Below are 16,339 nucleotides of genomic sequence, written 5' to 3'. Positions count from 1 at the left end.
GCAGTTTCTTGAGCAAAACAGAAGAGGTCTTTGAGAAAGAGAGAGGAGGGCAGAGCCACACCTTATGAGTAATGCATAACAACTCGCATGATAATTGCTAGGAGGAAAAAAAAAAGCTGCCTATGCACCATCCAAAAAAAAAGGAACTTACCTCAATCTTTGGTTCTGATCGTGGAGAGAAAAATATGAATAGCAAAAGAGCCGGAATGGCTGCACTCCATATGAGCAATGCTGTTTAGAGAAGGCACTCATTGTGAATGCTTCTCTCAGGCAGTGGCACATACGAAGTCAGATTCCCATTGAGTGTACTGAAAAGAGCCTTTGATTGGAAATTGCTTTGGCAGGAGAGCTCACCTGCAGAGAGTAGTCTATAGCCTCTTTTGGAGAGCCCAGCAGCTGCCAGAGCTGTAAGTCTGGGCACCTAGTGGGCCAAAGAATGGAGGCTGCAGAGTCTTTCAATACAAAGCCACTTAGTAACAGAAGGCATGTGCCAAGCTTGCAAAGCCAGAATAAAAAGTGCCCTTCGGAGTTGACTAAATATCAGGGGCCACTTTTTTCGCTTTCTCCCAGTCCCTGCTCCTCAGCCCCCACTCACACTTCTATCACAAGGACAATAGCAGACCTAAGGAGCCCTAACCGCAGAAATATACCAACAATCGCCAGGGAAAGGGTTGAGGAACTCCGCCGGAGTGTGGAAGCCATCAATTACATAGAGCAAAAGTTAAAAACCCAGCAGGGCCCACGCATTAGAATGCAGAGATATGCAGGCCTGCAGGCAGTGGAAGCCTGAACTGTGGCCAGGCTAACAGAAGCCCACAAAATGAAAGTGTGGAGTATGAATCATGAGTAAGAAAGTTTTACCACAACTTGTCTCATTTTTTTCCCACTGATTGGAAAGATATGAGTTGGATAATTGTGTAAAAATTGCAGCTGAAATCCAAGTGCATAAAATCTCATTGATGCTAGGTAAATATACTGCCTTTACTGTTTCCAAAGTAAAAATCCAATTAATCTTCAGAAACAATATAAACTTGCAGATGAACTGTAAACAAATCTGAACAGCAGTTGTTGCATCTTAGTACAACAGCAAAGGCATAACACATCGCCATGTGTTACAGAATACAGATTCCCTGCCTGAAAGCCTTCACAAACAGCAGAGGGCCTAAAAGGGATGAAAAGCACTTGACTGTCCGGACACTGAGAGCCTGAATTCCACTGCGCCTTTTTGGCCGTGTCTCTCAGAAGGCGCCGCCTGACACACTGAGAGCAATGCGCAGGGATCACACAAAGCCTCGTCAATTCAACCATCTCCCAGCAGCTAATTTATGATGCCCTCAAAGCAATTTTCACAGTCAGAAAAGTGCAATTGTATTTTCCAGCTCATTAAACCCAAGCACAACAAAGCTTTCATCCTCCCGCTGCCCCCTCCCATTCCAGCCCTCCATCCCACAGTCTGCATTTCAAAAGAAGCATCGTGAAAACACAAGCCTCTGTAAAGTGCAAAATAAACATTTTGCACACTCTCTCTTTTTTAAAACATTTTTGGTCAACGCCTAGAGAGAAATTTGTCAACACATAAGGCCAGGATAAGAGGGCTCCAGTTGAAAGCATTCATAAACTCAGATTGCCCAAGTTTCAGTGAGAATTTAAGGCTTGTTTATTCAGAGGGCCTCTTCACTCTCCTCCCTCTTCTTTGTTCTGCGTTTCATGGGAGGACTTGGAAATTGTAATCTCAGGACAATCAGGCTGACTTATTTGTTCAGCTCCTGTCTCACTTGTAATCGTAGGAAAACCTTTAAATCACGTGAGTACCTGTCAAGCAGCTCCGCTGTGCCTCAGTTGCCCAGCCTCACAAACCTTATAACCAAAAATAAGCTCCTATGGGGCTAATAAAAAAATTAGTTGTCCAATTGAGCTTGCATAATGTAGTGCTGACAAAGCATGGTCCTGGAGTACTCCATTTTAGTGTATTACCTGCTTTAATATACCCACACTGAGTCAGGAAAAGATTTAGTTAATTAAATGATTAGTTGGTTCATGTGTTAGACCAGCCTCTAGGGCCAGGATCAGGAACTACTGACATATTGGATGTAATAACACCCAGACAGTTCTTTAAATCTAGGCTTTAAATTCAGTTACGAAAACAGTTTAATCCTCTGACATTCTTCTCTCTGCTTGTGCTTTATGCCAATTCAATCCTAAAACATGAAAGCTGAGTGACGAATGCTTTCATGTAACCACAGAGAATGTGCCGTTACAGTACTAAGCAGGGACAGTTTTAAGTAAAAGCAAATAAAATAAGTGCTACAAATGTAAGGCATTAAAAGTATAGATGTAGTAATTAGGAATTATAACACGATAAGGGAAATTATAGTTTAAGGATGCTAATTTAACTTCACAATAGGAGAGTCCTTTGAACATTTTTCACAAAAAAAAATATGCATTCTAGTTTTAGTTTGTCAGCAAATTAGCCCGAGATTGCTCACTGAGATTGCACAGAAGAGTTGCTTTGATAAAACAGTCAGCTCGCCTGTAGTGAATTTGCCCTGAAAACATTTCTGCGCTCTGCAATTTGGCCCCAGTCAAACTTGGACTCATGTGAAGGGGAATACTGACGCTACGGCAGAAGCTTTTGTGAAAACTAACTCATTGTACGTCTGGCCACTGGAGAGAGGCTGGGAGGGGAGAGAGTATTTGAATGTGTGGTCAGAGTTTTTGGTCGCTCACTAAAACCACAAAGATGCCACAATTAGTTCTTGTCCCTACAGAGAAGGCCATGTGACCACTCTCATTGTATCTGGCCTTCACTCAAAAATCCTGGTTCAAGTCTGCAATCAGAGCCCAGAAAATGACCTCAATTGTTGGTGCTAACTCTGTGGTATACCTTTAGTGCCATCTGTAAAATATATTCTACATTTCTATGTTTAAACAGAAAAGTTGGCATGTTAGAAAAATAGTACTGCTTGAAAATTAAGGTTCCATATACTTAATCATGTATGAATATAATGATGACCTTGTTTTTTTTTTTAAGCATATAAACTGAAGCAGCATCTGATACAGATTGCCTAATAAAATGAAAAGAGGGGAAAAAGCTTTGTGGTAGGTTAAATTTCCCAGCAGGGCAGCTCAGTAGTTCATGGGTAGCTTACCCTTATAATTGTTCAAAAACAAGAGCATGGCAATTGAGCTAAAGCAGGCAATGTCTTTTTTTTTTTGGAACGAAAGTCAAGGGAGTCTAGGATTGGGGCCATGTTGGGCCACGTTAGCCTAAAATGATTAGGTCAGGTCAAGCTCTTGTTAAGTCAAATAAAAGGTCAACATACTTTCTACTTATCCGTGTCACCCGAGGCCTCTACTTTAAGTGCCCCCTCAGGGCTCAGTAAAAAAAAATCCTAAGGAAACCTTATGCGCATAGATGTAAACCCAAAGCTGACTTGCTAAAGCAGTTTCCCTTTCGAGATAGTTAAGTATTTATGATGCCTGACCTCTGCCAGTTTCACTCTCAACAGTCCAGTGTGTTCTGGTTTAAAGAGAGTGGCGGAAAAGCTGGTTATTTAGTTATGAAGGTAAAAAATACAGATAATAAAATAAACCCAGTATTCAGTTGAGTTCAATATTTTAACTTACGCAATGACTACATTTCAAATCTACATCAATTCTACAGTGAGTTAGAAAAACTTTGACTCATGTACCTGGTAAGACGACAGAGGTGTGCAGTAATTACCTTTGTTATATTTTACTGTTTTGGAGGGGGGAAAAAAGCTGTAAAACTGCTATAAAAACTTTTAGGCTTAGGTTTAAATTTTAAAGGGTATAAGGACTCTAACACTTAGCAGAATACAATCTTAAAGATTCTCTTTAAGGTCAGGTTGAATAACAAATAATAATACTGAACATGAATATAAAATAGGGAAAAAATATCTGTGAAAAAAGAATCTCAGTGACGGGCTTATAAGACTACTACAGAGTTCAGAACACTTTCAATCCCAGAACAAAGCACACATGTAATCCTGTTCAGCCTGATTCACAAGATCTTTCATTCTGCCATAGGACATCACATGTTGCACAGCTATATTTTACTTGGTGCTGGCTTTACTAATTTGCCCTTCTGCATGGTTCAGCATCAATATATAGGTAAAGAGAAGCTATTTAAAAAATCCCATTTCACATAAGGAAATTAAAAAAATGCATAGATTCATGACAGAACAAACAAACAAATACATACATATTGATTCATTTAATGTAATAACATGTATTTTAATTTCATTCACTGTTTACATTATGCCATGATATACATATAATAAACATAGTTTCTTGAATGCAAGGGCTTCTTTAGAATGTTTTTCTGATTCTTGATTTTTATCCATTCTATAAAAATCTGGAATTAGTGCACTAGATGAGCTGGCCCTCATCCTCTCTGTGAAAATGGCCATCCTACTTGAGGGTGACCTTGAGGGACAGATCTGCTTTCAAGCTCTGTAATGACTTCTGACATGGTTTACTTGCCTCCACGCTGTGACAGAAATGTTTGCCGGAGTCAGAGGAGGAAATATTTGAAACAAGGCACCACTAAAGGGAGCCTGAAGCAAAACAGTGAGATTACACTTCAAGAGCAAGTTTTTAAATAAAGGTGCTTGTGTGAAGAGGTACAGTATATGAATTAACACAACAACCCTATTACTGCCACACTTCAGTGTAACATTAAAATAAAAATCATATGAACCCTATGCAGTGTAACAGGAAATACATGACCACATAGAATTTAAATGAAGTCGGCACAGTTGTTTAATACAAAGACATTTTACAATGAACTCCAGATGAAAAAGTTCACCTTTGGCTTTCAGTACACGGGAGACTCAGAGCTGCTCAGAGTGACACAACATGATGCTCAGATGAAAATACACAGAATTAGACTTCAATCAATGAAATGAATTTATGTTGACAAGCCATTTTATTAATTTGGAACATGATTTAAAAAAATAAAAATAATAGAAATTGAAGGCAAAAGTTTAAGCTCTATGTCTTAACGAACTTGAAATGTTAGTTAGAACAGAACCATTAGAACACAATTAATATATTGCTGTTTGAATATTTTTGGTCCACATGCTAATTATATAATGTGATGTATGATTTGCACCTTTTCATGTAAGGAGACTGTATTTAAAATGAGCCAGTGTTTAATGACAGTTCTTATTCCAGAAAAAATATATATTTAAAAAATATACAGTTAAAAAGAGGTTTGGTTGTAATAATTCTGACACCAGATATTTTTCATGATCTATTATAGTCTGTACCTGCACAAAAATAAAATCCCAATGATGAAACAGAGCAATGACAAGAAACTGCTGCAGGTGTTGGGAGTGGTTCTCTATGTTCGGTATGTGATAGATGTGCATGTGAAAACTTGTGTGGGATACTAATTGGCATTATCTAATTACAGCCATTCATGCCAAGAGGATAATCTCACCCTTGCTGATGACTTTCAGTCGTTAACCTGTACAATACAAACTTGGCTGAAATTAAAGCCATCAAAAGTAAATATTATAAATATTTGTTAAGGACTGCAGGGTTCCAACATCTTTAATAGAGACAAGTAAAAACATTTCTGCTTTTCTCTCTGTGGTTTTATAGATGTGTATACAGTATATACACCATTCAAAGGTCTGTCAGACTCAGTAACATGCTTAAAATGTTCATTTTTGCTCTTTCTTTTTTGAGAATCAGGGCGGGGGATGCATGAGAAATCTATATAACCCCCCTTGGACACAGACAAACATTCCATCCAAAATCAGATCTTTGCAAAACTTTGAACTCACACACAAAGATCTAACATAAACAGTACTGCACTGCACCAAAGCAACTGCTCCACTGGCAAAGCAGTAGTGAAATCATGAGGGATTCCCAAAGAAAAACACTTTGTGTTGATGTTTCAAGCAATTATACTAAGCCCAAGAAAAGCAACAGGAAAAATTAACTATTCAATAAAAGTGGCTGAGAGGGATGGGGTGGGGGAGGTTTCCAGAATGACATTGAATTGAATTCCCAAGAGGTGAAATAATGCCCTTAGATGACTGCAAAGGAAATTACTTAATAGCTGTAAAGAAGCAAGGAGTAAGAGCGATATTGTTAGATACAACGCATAATGTCGATGTTTAACCACTGAGGTCTGACCTCTTGTAGTTCTCCAGTGAAGAACAGCAGAAGTAAGTGATTATACTGCAAGGGTTCATTTACTGATTGCATTATTGTGCAGATGGGAATTTTCTGGGACAAATTACTGTTAAATAATTTGATCAATCATAATGAGTGTTGCTGATTTATAATGATAAACAAAACACATAACAGCACAGTAATTAGAGGCATCATTTCACTCATTAAAATACTCACAACACCTATTAGTTTCCTGATGCAAAAAACTGGGTCAGTGCAATATGATGAGCAAAATACTAATAAATAAGCACTAATGCGATTTGATTTTCTTTGAGGTACACTAAGGATATAAACCATGTACAATTCACAAACTAACAGAATGGAAATTCATGAAAAGGATATACTGAGAGGTGCAACAAAAAAAGTCATATTTGGAAAGAACTCAGCACATAAGGTTATTGTTTACTGAGGAACAAATCTGAAAACTCATGATACTCGTGTTGGCATATTATATCCCTAAATATTTAGTAGAGTAGTAGGGCACAGAGGTAAACAATTAAAGCCCAAAACGCCCTTGCCAGAGACAAATTCACTAGGCCGTTTTAATAAGTAAGACTCCTGTCATTTTCTGTCATTTTGAGTTAAAGAGCAGCGCACTGTTTACAGTATTCTACTTTGTAATAAATCAGAAGACCACTTCCTTCAGGGAAGTAAACACTTCAATATGTGCACTGGTTTTTGAAGAACATTCACAAGTGCTCTCATTAGAGGAGGATACATGGGCCGAGCCACTGCACTGACACACCAACTTCTTAAGAGGAAACTGAGGCACACTGAAAGCTCTCAGGCCATTTTAACATTGACATGAGGAAAATATGCTTTTCGATGCTTTATTAGGCTAAATAAGCCTAATCTAGAAAATCGTTCAGTCATAAAATGGTGCCTATATTTTAACCTGAAGTTTTGTTTGTGTTTAAAGTTTGAATTGTGGGAAACAGACCAATATGCAGTCACTGTTAAGAAATAACAAAACAAAATGTGAAGACAAAACCCCACTGCAAAATATGAACTGATTTTGAAAAATAAACCAATAAAAAGATTGTGGAGTGAGTTTATTAGTCTAAATCAAACGATCAAACGCACTGAATTCCTTTGAACTCCTTTGAATCCTTGAACGAACCAAAAACAGTGTTATATTTTTAAAATGTATAAAAGTTTTCTGGAGTAAATATTGTTTTTAAAATGCAGTGTGTAGCTGTAGATTAAACTTTAACACACTTTTGCTTTACCGGCAATCCGAGCAAACCCATACAATTAAAAAAATGCATGTGTATATAGGCTATGGATTAAATTTATATTATTTATTTAAATCCATTTCTGTCAAATAAAATAGCAGCTCAAGCAGCAATTAATGTAATTAAGTGCATTGTTAAATATTTAACTTTCCTCGAGTGAATGGTTTGTTTACAGTCAAGTGTCCTGAGAAAACAAAAGCGGCCATGTGAAAGTGTGTTGTTTTTTCTCTGTCTATTCGTTGTAGAAAAATTAATCAAAAATTACGATCGATTGTGTGTTTTGATCGAACAGTCATCAGCTCGGAGTTTGGGCGTGTAGCTGTAATGTGTGTGCATGGGAACCGCTCGTTCTGCACTTATTTCCCTGCCATTAAAGTGCTGCAGGAGAGAATTGGTTAAGTGGAGCTACCCGCTGCCTTACTCTCCCCGAGGTAGCTTCCTTTTTGATCTCGCCGAGACTGGCGCCTTCCAAAGCACGACTTGTCTGCCTTATGAAATGCTTTGACTTACGGTGAAGGCTTGCCAGTTGCGTTTCAATAGAGGCTTTTTTTTTTTTTTTTTGCAATCTTAAAGGGCCAAGACAAGCTTTAAACTGCTGTAATGTGGCGTGACACAATCGTCATTCATTCATTCCCATCGTTTATCAATTGTCCCTGAAGATCAAGCTAAACATGGTCTAATTGATGCACTTTACTTTGTCCTACTTAAATTGTAATTTCTGTATAGCTCATAGTTTCTTCTGGGGGAGGGAATAACATTGTTTACAAATAATTATCGGTCATTTTATGTAGTCTAAGGCTGAAATGAGCTTAAAAAAAAAGAATCAAGTTTTATGATAGATTCAGATAGATTTCTCACAAAAGAAAAAAAATGGAGGAAGAAAAGCCCAAGGAAGTGACTAGTTGTCTTGCTGCATGGTTTCAATAAGGGTTAAGTTAATGAGTGTGGAGTCTCTCTCTCTCTCTGGCCCCTCTGGTTAATTGCAACAAAAGTTCTCAAATAGCTCAAACACTGGAGCCCTGGAGCCATCAATAAACCACCGCGGCAAGACAAGTATGATTGACCACGCACATTGCTTTCAAAATCACTTTGACGTCCGTCCCGAAGAAAGTTTGCTGGCCAATCAGAAAGCAGAAAAGGGGAGTCATGTGGGCAAAATCAAGCGCCGATTGGAGGGCGGCGAAGAAGAAAGCGAACTTTGGGGAGTTTTATAGCTGGGAGAGCTTTGGGCTAAAGCCTACATGAGAGAAGGGATTGTCGCAGAGACGCAGCGAATGACAGAAAGGAAAACAAGCCAGGACGAGTTAGACTGAGAGGGCCTGGCATTTGGAAGTTGTATGGCCCCTTTACCCTCCACCATGAGCTCTATTCAAGGACCGCTTTCTCAAGAAGGTGAAGCACAGAAGCGCGCAAACCCGGACGCAGAAGAGTCTGAGAGCACCGAGAGAGCGGCGGCGGCCAAAGGATGTAAAAACAAGGCGTTCAGTCTTCCCTTTAGCGTGGAGTCTCTAATATCGGACAGAGTAACTTCCAGGACTTCATATTCCGCATCCGACTCAGGGCTTATTTCCCCTTCTGAGGAGCGAGCACAGCTCTCCCCAATGGCTCTTTACACAGACAGGAAACTGCCTCTGGAGAGCGTCTCAAACTTAGCTGTGGGGAAAAGAGGAGAGTCGGAGGAGAGGAATGAGAAGGCACAGGGCGGATGGTTTCACACTGCACCGTCATACGCCTCTCCACCGAGTAAGTGAATTCAAAACAATGGGCTTGATAGCTACACATGGGCTATATCTCTTCATGATGGATGGATGGAACAGGTTTTGTCGTGGGGGAAAAATCTTTGACTGAATGTGCATGCTGTCACTAATAGGCCTAAATGATTAAAATAATAATAATTAAACAATCTCTATCCAAGCCTTTAGCTTTTAACTGCATGGTTTGTTTCTTTACTCGTCTTCTTCCAGGCTATCTATCATTCTCACGCTTGTTTTGTTTTTGTTTGTTTGTTTGTTTGCTATTTACAGGACACTCGAGTCCGTCTCCTTGCGCGCTCCGAAAACACAAGAACAACAGAAAACCGAGGACTCCGTTCACCACCTCGCAGCTGCTCGCGCTCGAGAGAAAGTTCCGCCAGAAGCAGTACCTCTCCATCGCAGAAAGAGCGGAGTTTTCCAATTCACTCAATCTAACAGAGACACAAGTGAAGATCTGGTTCCAAAACAGGAGAGCGAAAGCAAAGAGACTTCAAGAAGCAGAGCTGGAGAAACTGAAACTGGCCTCGAAGCCTCTGTTACCGGCGTTCGCGTTCCCCTTCCCGCTGGGAGCGCACGTGCAGGCTTCCCCCGGTCTGTACGCAGCCTCGAGCTCTTTCCCGAGGCCTTCACTGCCTGTCCCGGGACTTTTCGGAGGACCTGTCACCTATGGGATGTATTATTTGTCTTAAATGTGTTCAGTGTAATTAACTGCAAGACTGATGTTTTTGCCAGTCATAAACAAACAAGTAAAAATGTCCCAGTTTGAACTTTAAACTCAAACAAACTGGCGCGAGCCTACACACACACACACACACACACACACACACATTTAAGTCTGACAGCAACAATTTAAAAAAAAAAAAATATATATATATATATATATATATATATATATATATATATATATATATATATATATATAATATGCTATAGAAAAGCTTTCTGTGGTGCCCTCAAAATAAATAACCTGCAGATTACAGGCCAGACTATTTAGGTCCATTAAAACAAAGTCAAAAAGGCATGTATTTAAAATGATCACCAACTTCATTTTAATTAAAGGTAAATATATCTTTGGAGAAATCAGTGTTTCAATGAAGCCTGTTGAACAATATACATATAAAATGCCCCCCCCCAAAAAAAATGTTGTCAAGGCCAGAAACATCTGTGTCAGACTATTTGAATACATCCCGAGTTACCTCTAACTTGAAATTATTTTTATATATAAAATGAAAATATCACTATAATCTACATTTGGGGAAAACGGGAAGCGCATCATTTTCTGTGTGAACTCTTCTGGAGTGTTTCAGCTGCAGTCGCGCGCCAGATTCACTTTTCTCAGAGCCGACGTGGTGAAAGTTTGAACGTTCCCTGGGTTTCCATTCACCCACATTGATGACTTTCACTGGTTTTTCGTTTAGCCACAATACCCTTGTGCTGCATGTACTATGCTATACTTAGATAGATTGTAAAATTAACCTCTAGACCCTTTTATAACTGTAAATAAGCGTATATATTAGCATACAGATATTTTCAACTCCATTTGAAATCACGAATAGAATTGATATTTATATACTGTGTTTACATTTACCTCCTGTAAATTATTGTATATATTTGTACATAAAATAGAAGAAAAATAATCTTTTGTATTAAAAAATGCATTTTGAACCAGATGAGTGTGCCTTATTTTACTAGAGATTAAACTGCAGACCCGACCTACAGGATATTATTATTATAAAAATCGGAAATGATATTCACGATCATTCACATGTTCATTCACACGCATATACATGTAGAATCAATTTGATGTTTAGGGTAAACTTTAAGCCACTGCATAATGAAGATCCAGGTATTTTTATATCTATTACAAATATAAATACAGAAAATTTGTGTTATTTCAAATGATTTTCCTCAAAGGCGACAATTTGGATTTATAATCAACAAACTTGCTATTAATAAGAAAACTAGTCATTTATATTATCAAGTCTGGTATATAGGCTATCACTAGGAGCTTTTTATTTGATTATGCATTATCCATTAAGGCAAATTAATTTAACAGTTTAACCATCAAAATTCTAAATAATTCGTTCTCAGAGATGCATTTGGGTTCCTTTTGAAAATGAAACCTCAAAGGGTAACACCATTCCCTCCTCTCAATTTAGATCAAGTTAATTACACTCCAAATTAGTGCAATAACGAGCACAACTAGAACCATTTTAAAGACAGAATGATTCATTCCAATACATTCAGTTTATTACATGCCTTGCACCAATTTAACCAAAGAATGATGGATAAAGAATAAATTACATTCTTCCAGCAAAGTTTTGGATTTTACATTTGTTTTATTTTTATTGTAAAATAGTCCTCCAAGATCATATAAAAGATATAGTATGTAACAAATGCAAGCTTTCCTCTACTTCTTTTTCCTTCCACCTTTGAAGCCTCTGACTGAGCCATGACCAAAGCAAACAGTTGGTGGCACCCTGGAAAAAAAATACACAAATTGACATTAAATAAACATTTAAAATATCAACACACTGTCACATTTTAATGCTGTTTAGACAGAATATTTTATAAATACTTACTTATATGAATAATGTGGCTTTTGTCGCTCAGGAAGGACAAGTTTGTGACTCTCGGACACTTGGGTCGGAGAAAAATCCATCAATTCACAATTCTCTGATTCTCCATGTCGACTAATTACATTAGCAGGCCCTGTCAAACACATTTCTTCCTGTTGAGGAATCTTTTCCTCTTTTGTTCCTCTGAAAGATCAATAAAATACTTATTACAACCTGCTCACATATTACATGCCATGAGCAAGCTTTTAAGTAAAAAAAAAAATGGCACATCACTAATCATATTATATTTCCAACAACTGAATAGTCAATTCAAAGTTTCACTGGTCACACCTTTTGATTTTCTTTGGTTTATCAAATCTGAAGTCTGATGGATAGCTGTGAGTTGTGATCAGATGCTCTTTCCTTTCTTTGCTGGTTTGGAATTTCAGTCCACATCCTTCAACCAAGCACTGATACTGAAAAGCCATATTACATTGGACATCTTAACAACAGTTGAGTTGTTCCCAGTCGTGTAGTAAGAGTAAAGGCTGTTTCCAGTTTGTATGTGGTCATACTATTTTAAGTCTTTTACTATTAGGATACAATACAAAGCAAGAACACGGTTAATATTTTCCTAAACTGAGCATGTAGACAAAAGACAAAGGGATAAACAACGACTAAATTATTTTCCACTCTTCAAAAATACACTTCACTGACTACAGGCAAAAGATGGTGGCATAAGTTACAAACATCACATCATAAATTATACCATATTTTCTGGTAATCACCACGCAGTGAAATATTGGCTGTTCACATTTACTGTAAAATAAAATAAATGGCTGCTTATTTTTAAAAGTGTTCCAGTGGGATACCGTTTACTTTTAGGTTTACAAGTAAACTTAGAAAGGAAAAGATTGACTGCTGCACATTAGGAGTGTCTTCCTGTAGCCTACTGCAACTGATTCCTACAAAATGTCATGTTTTTGGAGGCTCTCTCTTTCAGAACATGTGTAACAAGTTCTTCCTGTATTATGTGCTTTCTTGATGTGCTGGATTACAAGATTCAGAGCTGTAGCAAATGTCAAAGTAGAGCCAATTTTCACCTTAAGTTCAATGCAGCATGTACTCTAACTATTTAGCTATAGGAAGCTAGTAATGTTAACTTACTGCTAACTTAATTGTCATTAGCGACTGTTCACTAATACACGGCGGGTTCAAGATGCTTCGCATTAATCACACAGTAAAGTTTCCATGCCTTGCTTTAATCATTCAAGTGTTTGTAAATGCTGTAGGCGTTAATTCAATACGGGGAATTTGGCTCTGCAGGCACATGGCATAACCGGGCTAAAAAATTTTAACTTGACATGCAAATGTAATGTTTACACTTCATACAAATGTAGTGTTTATATTTTATAATGATTATGGGCATTTCTGGTGTCAACATTACCATACACTCTCTCTCTGCCATGACCTGAAAGAGAGAGTCATGCCACTCTAATATGTGTATATCCAGCAGACGGTTGGATGGAAAGGCGCGCTTGCAGCTGGAGCACACATGACGATGAAGTGAATTATAGTGGTGCTCGTATCCCTCAAGAGTGTCAAAGAGCTGCTTACAGCCGGCGATGTGGCACTGGAATTCTGAAATGCTTAAAGTAAGTCAAAGACATATGAAGTTAGTGCTTATCATAATTATCAATTAATAATCAATCATTCTCAAATTAATATAAAAAAATTTCTTTGACATTTCACAAGTTTAGAATGGATATGAATTATTACAAGAAACTTTAGGATGGCTTGCTCATTACGGAACACATAATTGATAACAGTATCTCCAAAAAAAAAAAAAAACCCTGAACGATGTTTACTGAAAAATTCACCACAATTATTAAGAGCCTGGAAGCAATTATTGGTGTTGCACTGATCAAATTAAAACTGTATTATGACCAAAATGTTAACCCATTATTCTATTATTTTATTTTTCATGAATTGTTTTTAATAATGGCCCCATGAGGCCCATTAAATAGTTAGATTTGGTAAACTTTAAATAAAAATTATTTGTTTCATCTGCTAAATTATGTTTGTTCCATAATTAGTCACCCACATCAAAAGTAAAGATTATACATAGTCAAGTATTTCTGTGGATTTTCTACTATATCACTCACTGCTATTGGTCATGCAATAAACACTGAATTTATTGCAGAATAAATGTGTGTCTGTGCAAAAAAAAAAAACACCATTCCTTTTTACAGGATAACAGTAACGCTGGACTCAACCATACTGTCAATTTTCACTCCAATACATGTGAGAAGGTCACTGAGCTCTTCTGTATATCTAATAACACTCACATTAATGCTGGAGGTCTTTCTGCAAGTGGCGTCATGAGATCCTGCAAATATAAGTGTCGGTGCACGTCGCCATCCTGTTGGGGAGAGGGAACGGCTTAGAGTAGAACCAACTGCAAAATTAGGTGTAGGGAAAAAAACAGACGCATATACTATGATCGGAACACAGGAGTAAAAACCATCTGTTGCGATAACAGGCACATTAATTATAGACTACTTATTTTTAAGTTATAGAACTTTAGTAGCTATAAACCTATTTATTTTAAGTAACCAGTATGTATTTGTTAGTTTCCACAACTACTAACAGTATAGTTGATACTGATGTCCCTGTCATCCCTGAGCGATGTAACAGACCCCTGACAGTCACTGGACAACACTTATGGAGATGTCACATCACCTGATTCCTAGATACTCGGTGTAGATTTAAATAGAGATTACAACCTCTACATTCCTGTTGCCAGCAGGTATACTGGGACTATAACTGATGGAGTGTAACGAAAAGTCAACATCTTGTGCAAGGAATAAATAATCAAATTTGACAGTAACACACTTTTTGCAGCAGCATACATCAGACTTATTTCATTAAAGCCTTTACATGCAGAGGTGGCTTGCACTGCTCGAACCCAGTGCTCTGAAACACAGTAAGGCTTAAATTACCATCATGTGTCTGCAGGGTTCCTGGCCTTGAAAAATTGCCAGAGCTTGAAGATTTCAATTTTCCAGACTTTCAGCCTTTTACAGATCCGAGTACAGATTATTGGCTATTAACTGCATTATTAAAAGGGAAACATTACTAAATGTGACCTGCATTAGACAAGTTGCATTAATAAGACAGGGATTAAAGACAAGTGATTTAGAAAAAGTCATAAACTCATTGTCTCGAGAATATTTATACTTTTATACGAAGTAAATAGAATTAATGCTTTAAAAACGTTTTACAGTTTCTGAATTTGCACACTCTGCAATGCCTGGAAACAAGTTTCGTTAAATCCCAGTTGTTGTTGTTTTACAGACTTTCCAGATGTGCGCATGAACATTGGGTTCCAGAGCTGATGGACAGAGAAGATGAGATTAAATGTGGATTTGGGAAATTTGAAGACGAATCGTCTGAACATCCTGTTTGACTCGGAGAAGTCGGTGATGAGCTTCAGCACTGTGGCACTAAACCACTGTCAGTGACAGAGTAAAGATCAGAGAAGAAAACATACCACAAATAACTCATCATCTTTATCTAAACGAATTCTCTGGGGTGTGAATTTAAACGGAGAGCTGTTTTCCTCCAGTCCATCGCCTCTTCTGACTAACTGCTGAGAAAATAAATCACTAGAATTTTCGACCACTGGTACTGAATGAATATCGATGCTCGGTGCATCACATCCAACTAAAAGTTGTATCAAATTAGTCGACTGTAACATATCTCTGACTGTCAACACGCTCATTTCTCACATGCTGCACTTCCGGATACGTCATTCACACGTCACTGCAGTCGACGTCTCACAGGTCCTAAAACCTTCCGATTAAGAACAGGTTTCGTTTGTCTTACACGTTTCACCTCCAAATAATAGCCGCAAGAGGGCAGCAAAGCCCGCAGACCGAGGCTGCAAACACACAACACGTTCTAATCTGGCTTTCCACTACATTTTGGAGCGTGGTTCAGAGGATTTGCTCATTCAGCTACAAGAGCACTGATGACAGGAGAAGAGGCCTGGGGTGCAGCCAGTGTTCCAGTTCATCCCAAAAGGTGTTCAGCTCCACTTCCTCCACACCAACTTTGGCAAAACATGTCTTCATGGATCTCGCTTTGTGCACAGGGGTATTGTCATGAAGAAAAAGGCTTTATTTGTGATATGCACAGTATCAGTCAAAAGTTTGGACACACCTCCTCATTCATAGGTTTTTCTGTATTTTGACGGGTTTCTATATTGTCGAACAATACCGAAGACACCAAAACTATGAAATAACATCCAGCCATCCATTATCCGTAGCCACTTATCCTGTTCTACAGGGTCGAAGGCAAGCTGGAGCCTATCCCAGCTGACTATGGGCGAGAGGTGAGGTACACCCTGGACAAGTCGCCAGGTCATCACAGGGCTGACGCATAGAGACAAACAACCATTCACACTCACATTCACACCTACAGTCAATTTACAGCCACCAATTAACCTAACCTGCATGTTTTTGGACTGTGGAGGAAACCCACGCAGACAACATGCAAACTCCACACAGAAAGGTCCTCG

General features: G+C 38.3%; 2 protein-coding genes across 2 annotated transcripts; one reads left to right on the top strand and one right to left on the bottom strand.

Annotated features, from left to right (window-relative positions):
- Window positions 1-8,670: 8,670 nt before the first annotated feature.
- msx3 (muscle segment homeobox 3) lies at window positions 8,671-11,039 on the top strand. The gene is made up of 2 exons (XM_060924780.1): window positions 8,671-9,188; window positions 9,470-11,039. Exons 1-2 carry the CDS (start codon window positions 8,783-8,785, stop codon window positions 9,886-9,888), a joined length of 825 nt encoding a protein of 274 aa, XP_060780763.1. The 5' UTR covers window positions 8,671-8,782; the 3' UTR covers window positions 9,889-11,039.
- Window positions 11,040-11,427: 388 nt separating this feature from the next.
- Window positions 11,428-15,583, bottom strand: znf511 (zinc finger protein 511). Its single transcript, XM_060926135.1, has 6 exons — window positions 15,311-15,583; window positions 14,106-14,179; window positions 13,205-13,406; window positions 12,109-12,233; window positions 11,782-11,961; window positions 11,428-11,679 (listed from the first exon to the last, which is right to left on the bottom strand). Exons 1-6 carry the CDS (start codon window positions 15,539-15,541, stop codon window positions 11,610-11,612), a joined length of 882 nt encoding a protein of 293 aa, XP_060782118.1. The 5' UTR covers window positions 15,542-15,583; the 3' UTR covers window positions 11,428-11,609.
- Window positions 15,584-16,339: the final 756 nt, after the last annotated feature.

This window comes from Neoarius graeffei, chromosome 7 (assembly GCF_027579695.1).
Source record: "Neoarius graeffei isolate fNeoGra1 chromosome 7, fNeoGra1.pri, whole genome shotgun sequence".
Lineage (NCBI taxonomy): Eukaryota > Metazoa > Chordata > Actinopteri > Siluriformes > Ariidae > Neoarius > Neoarius graeffei.
Note: the sequence above shows the minus strand (reverse complement) of the source record. Positions and strands in the feature narration are given on the sequence as shown.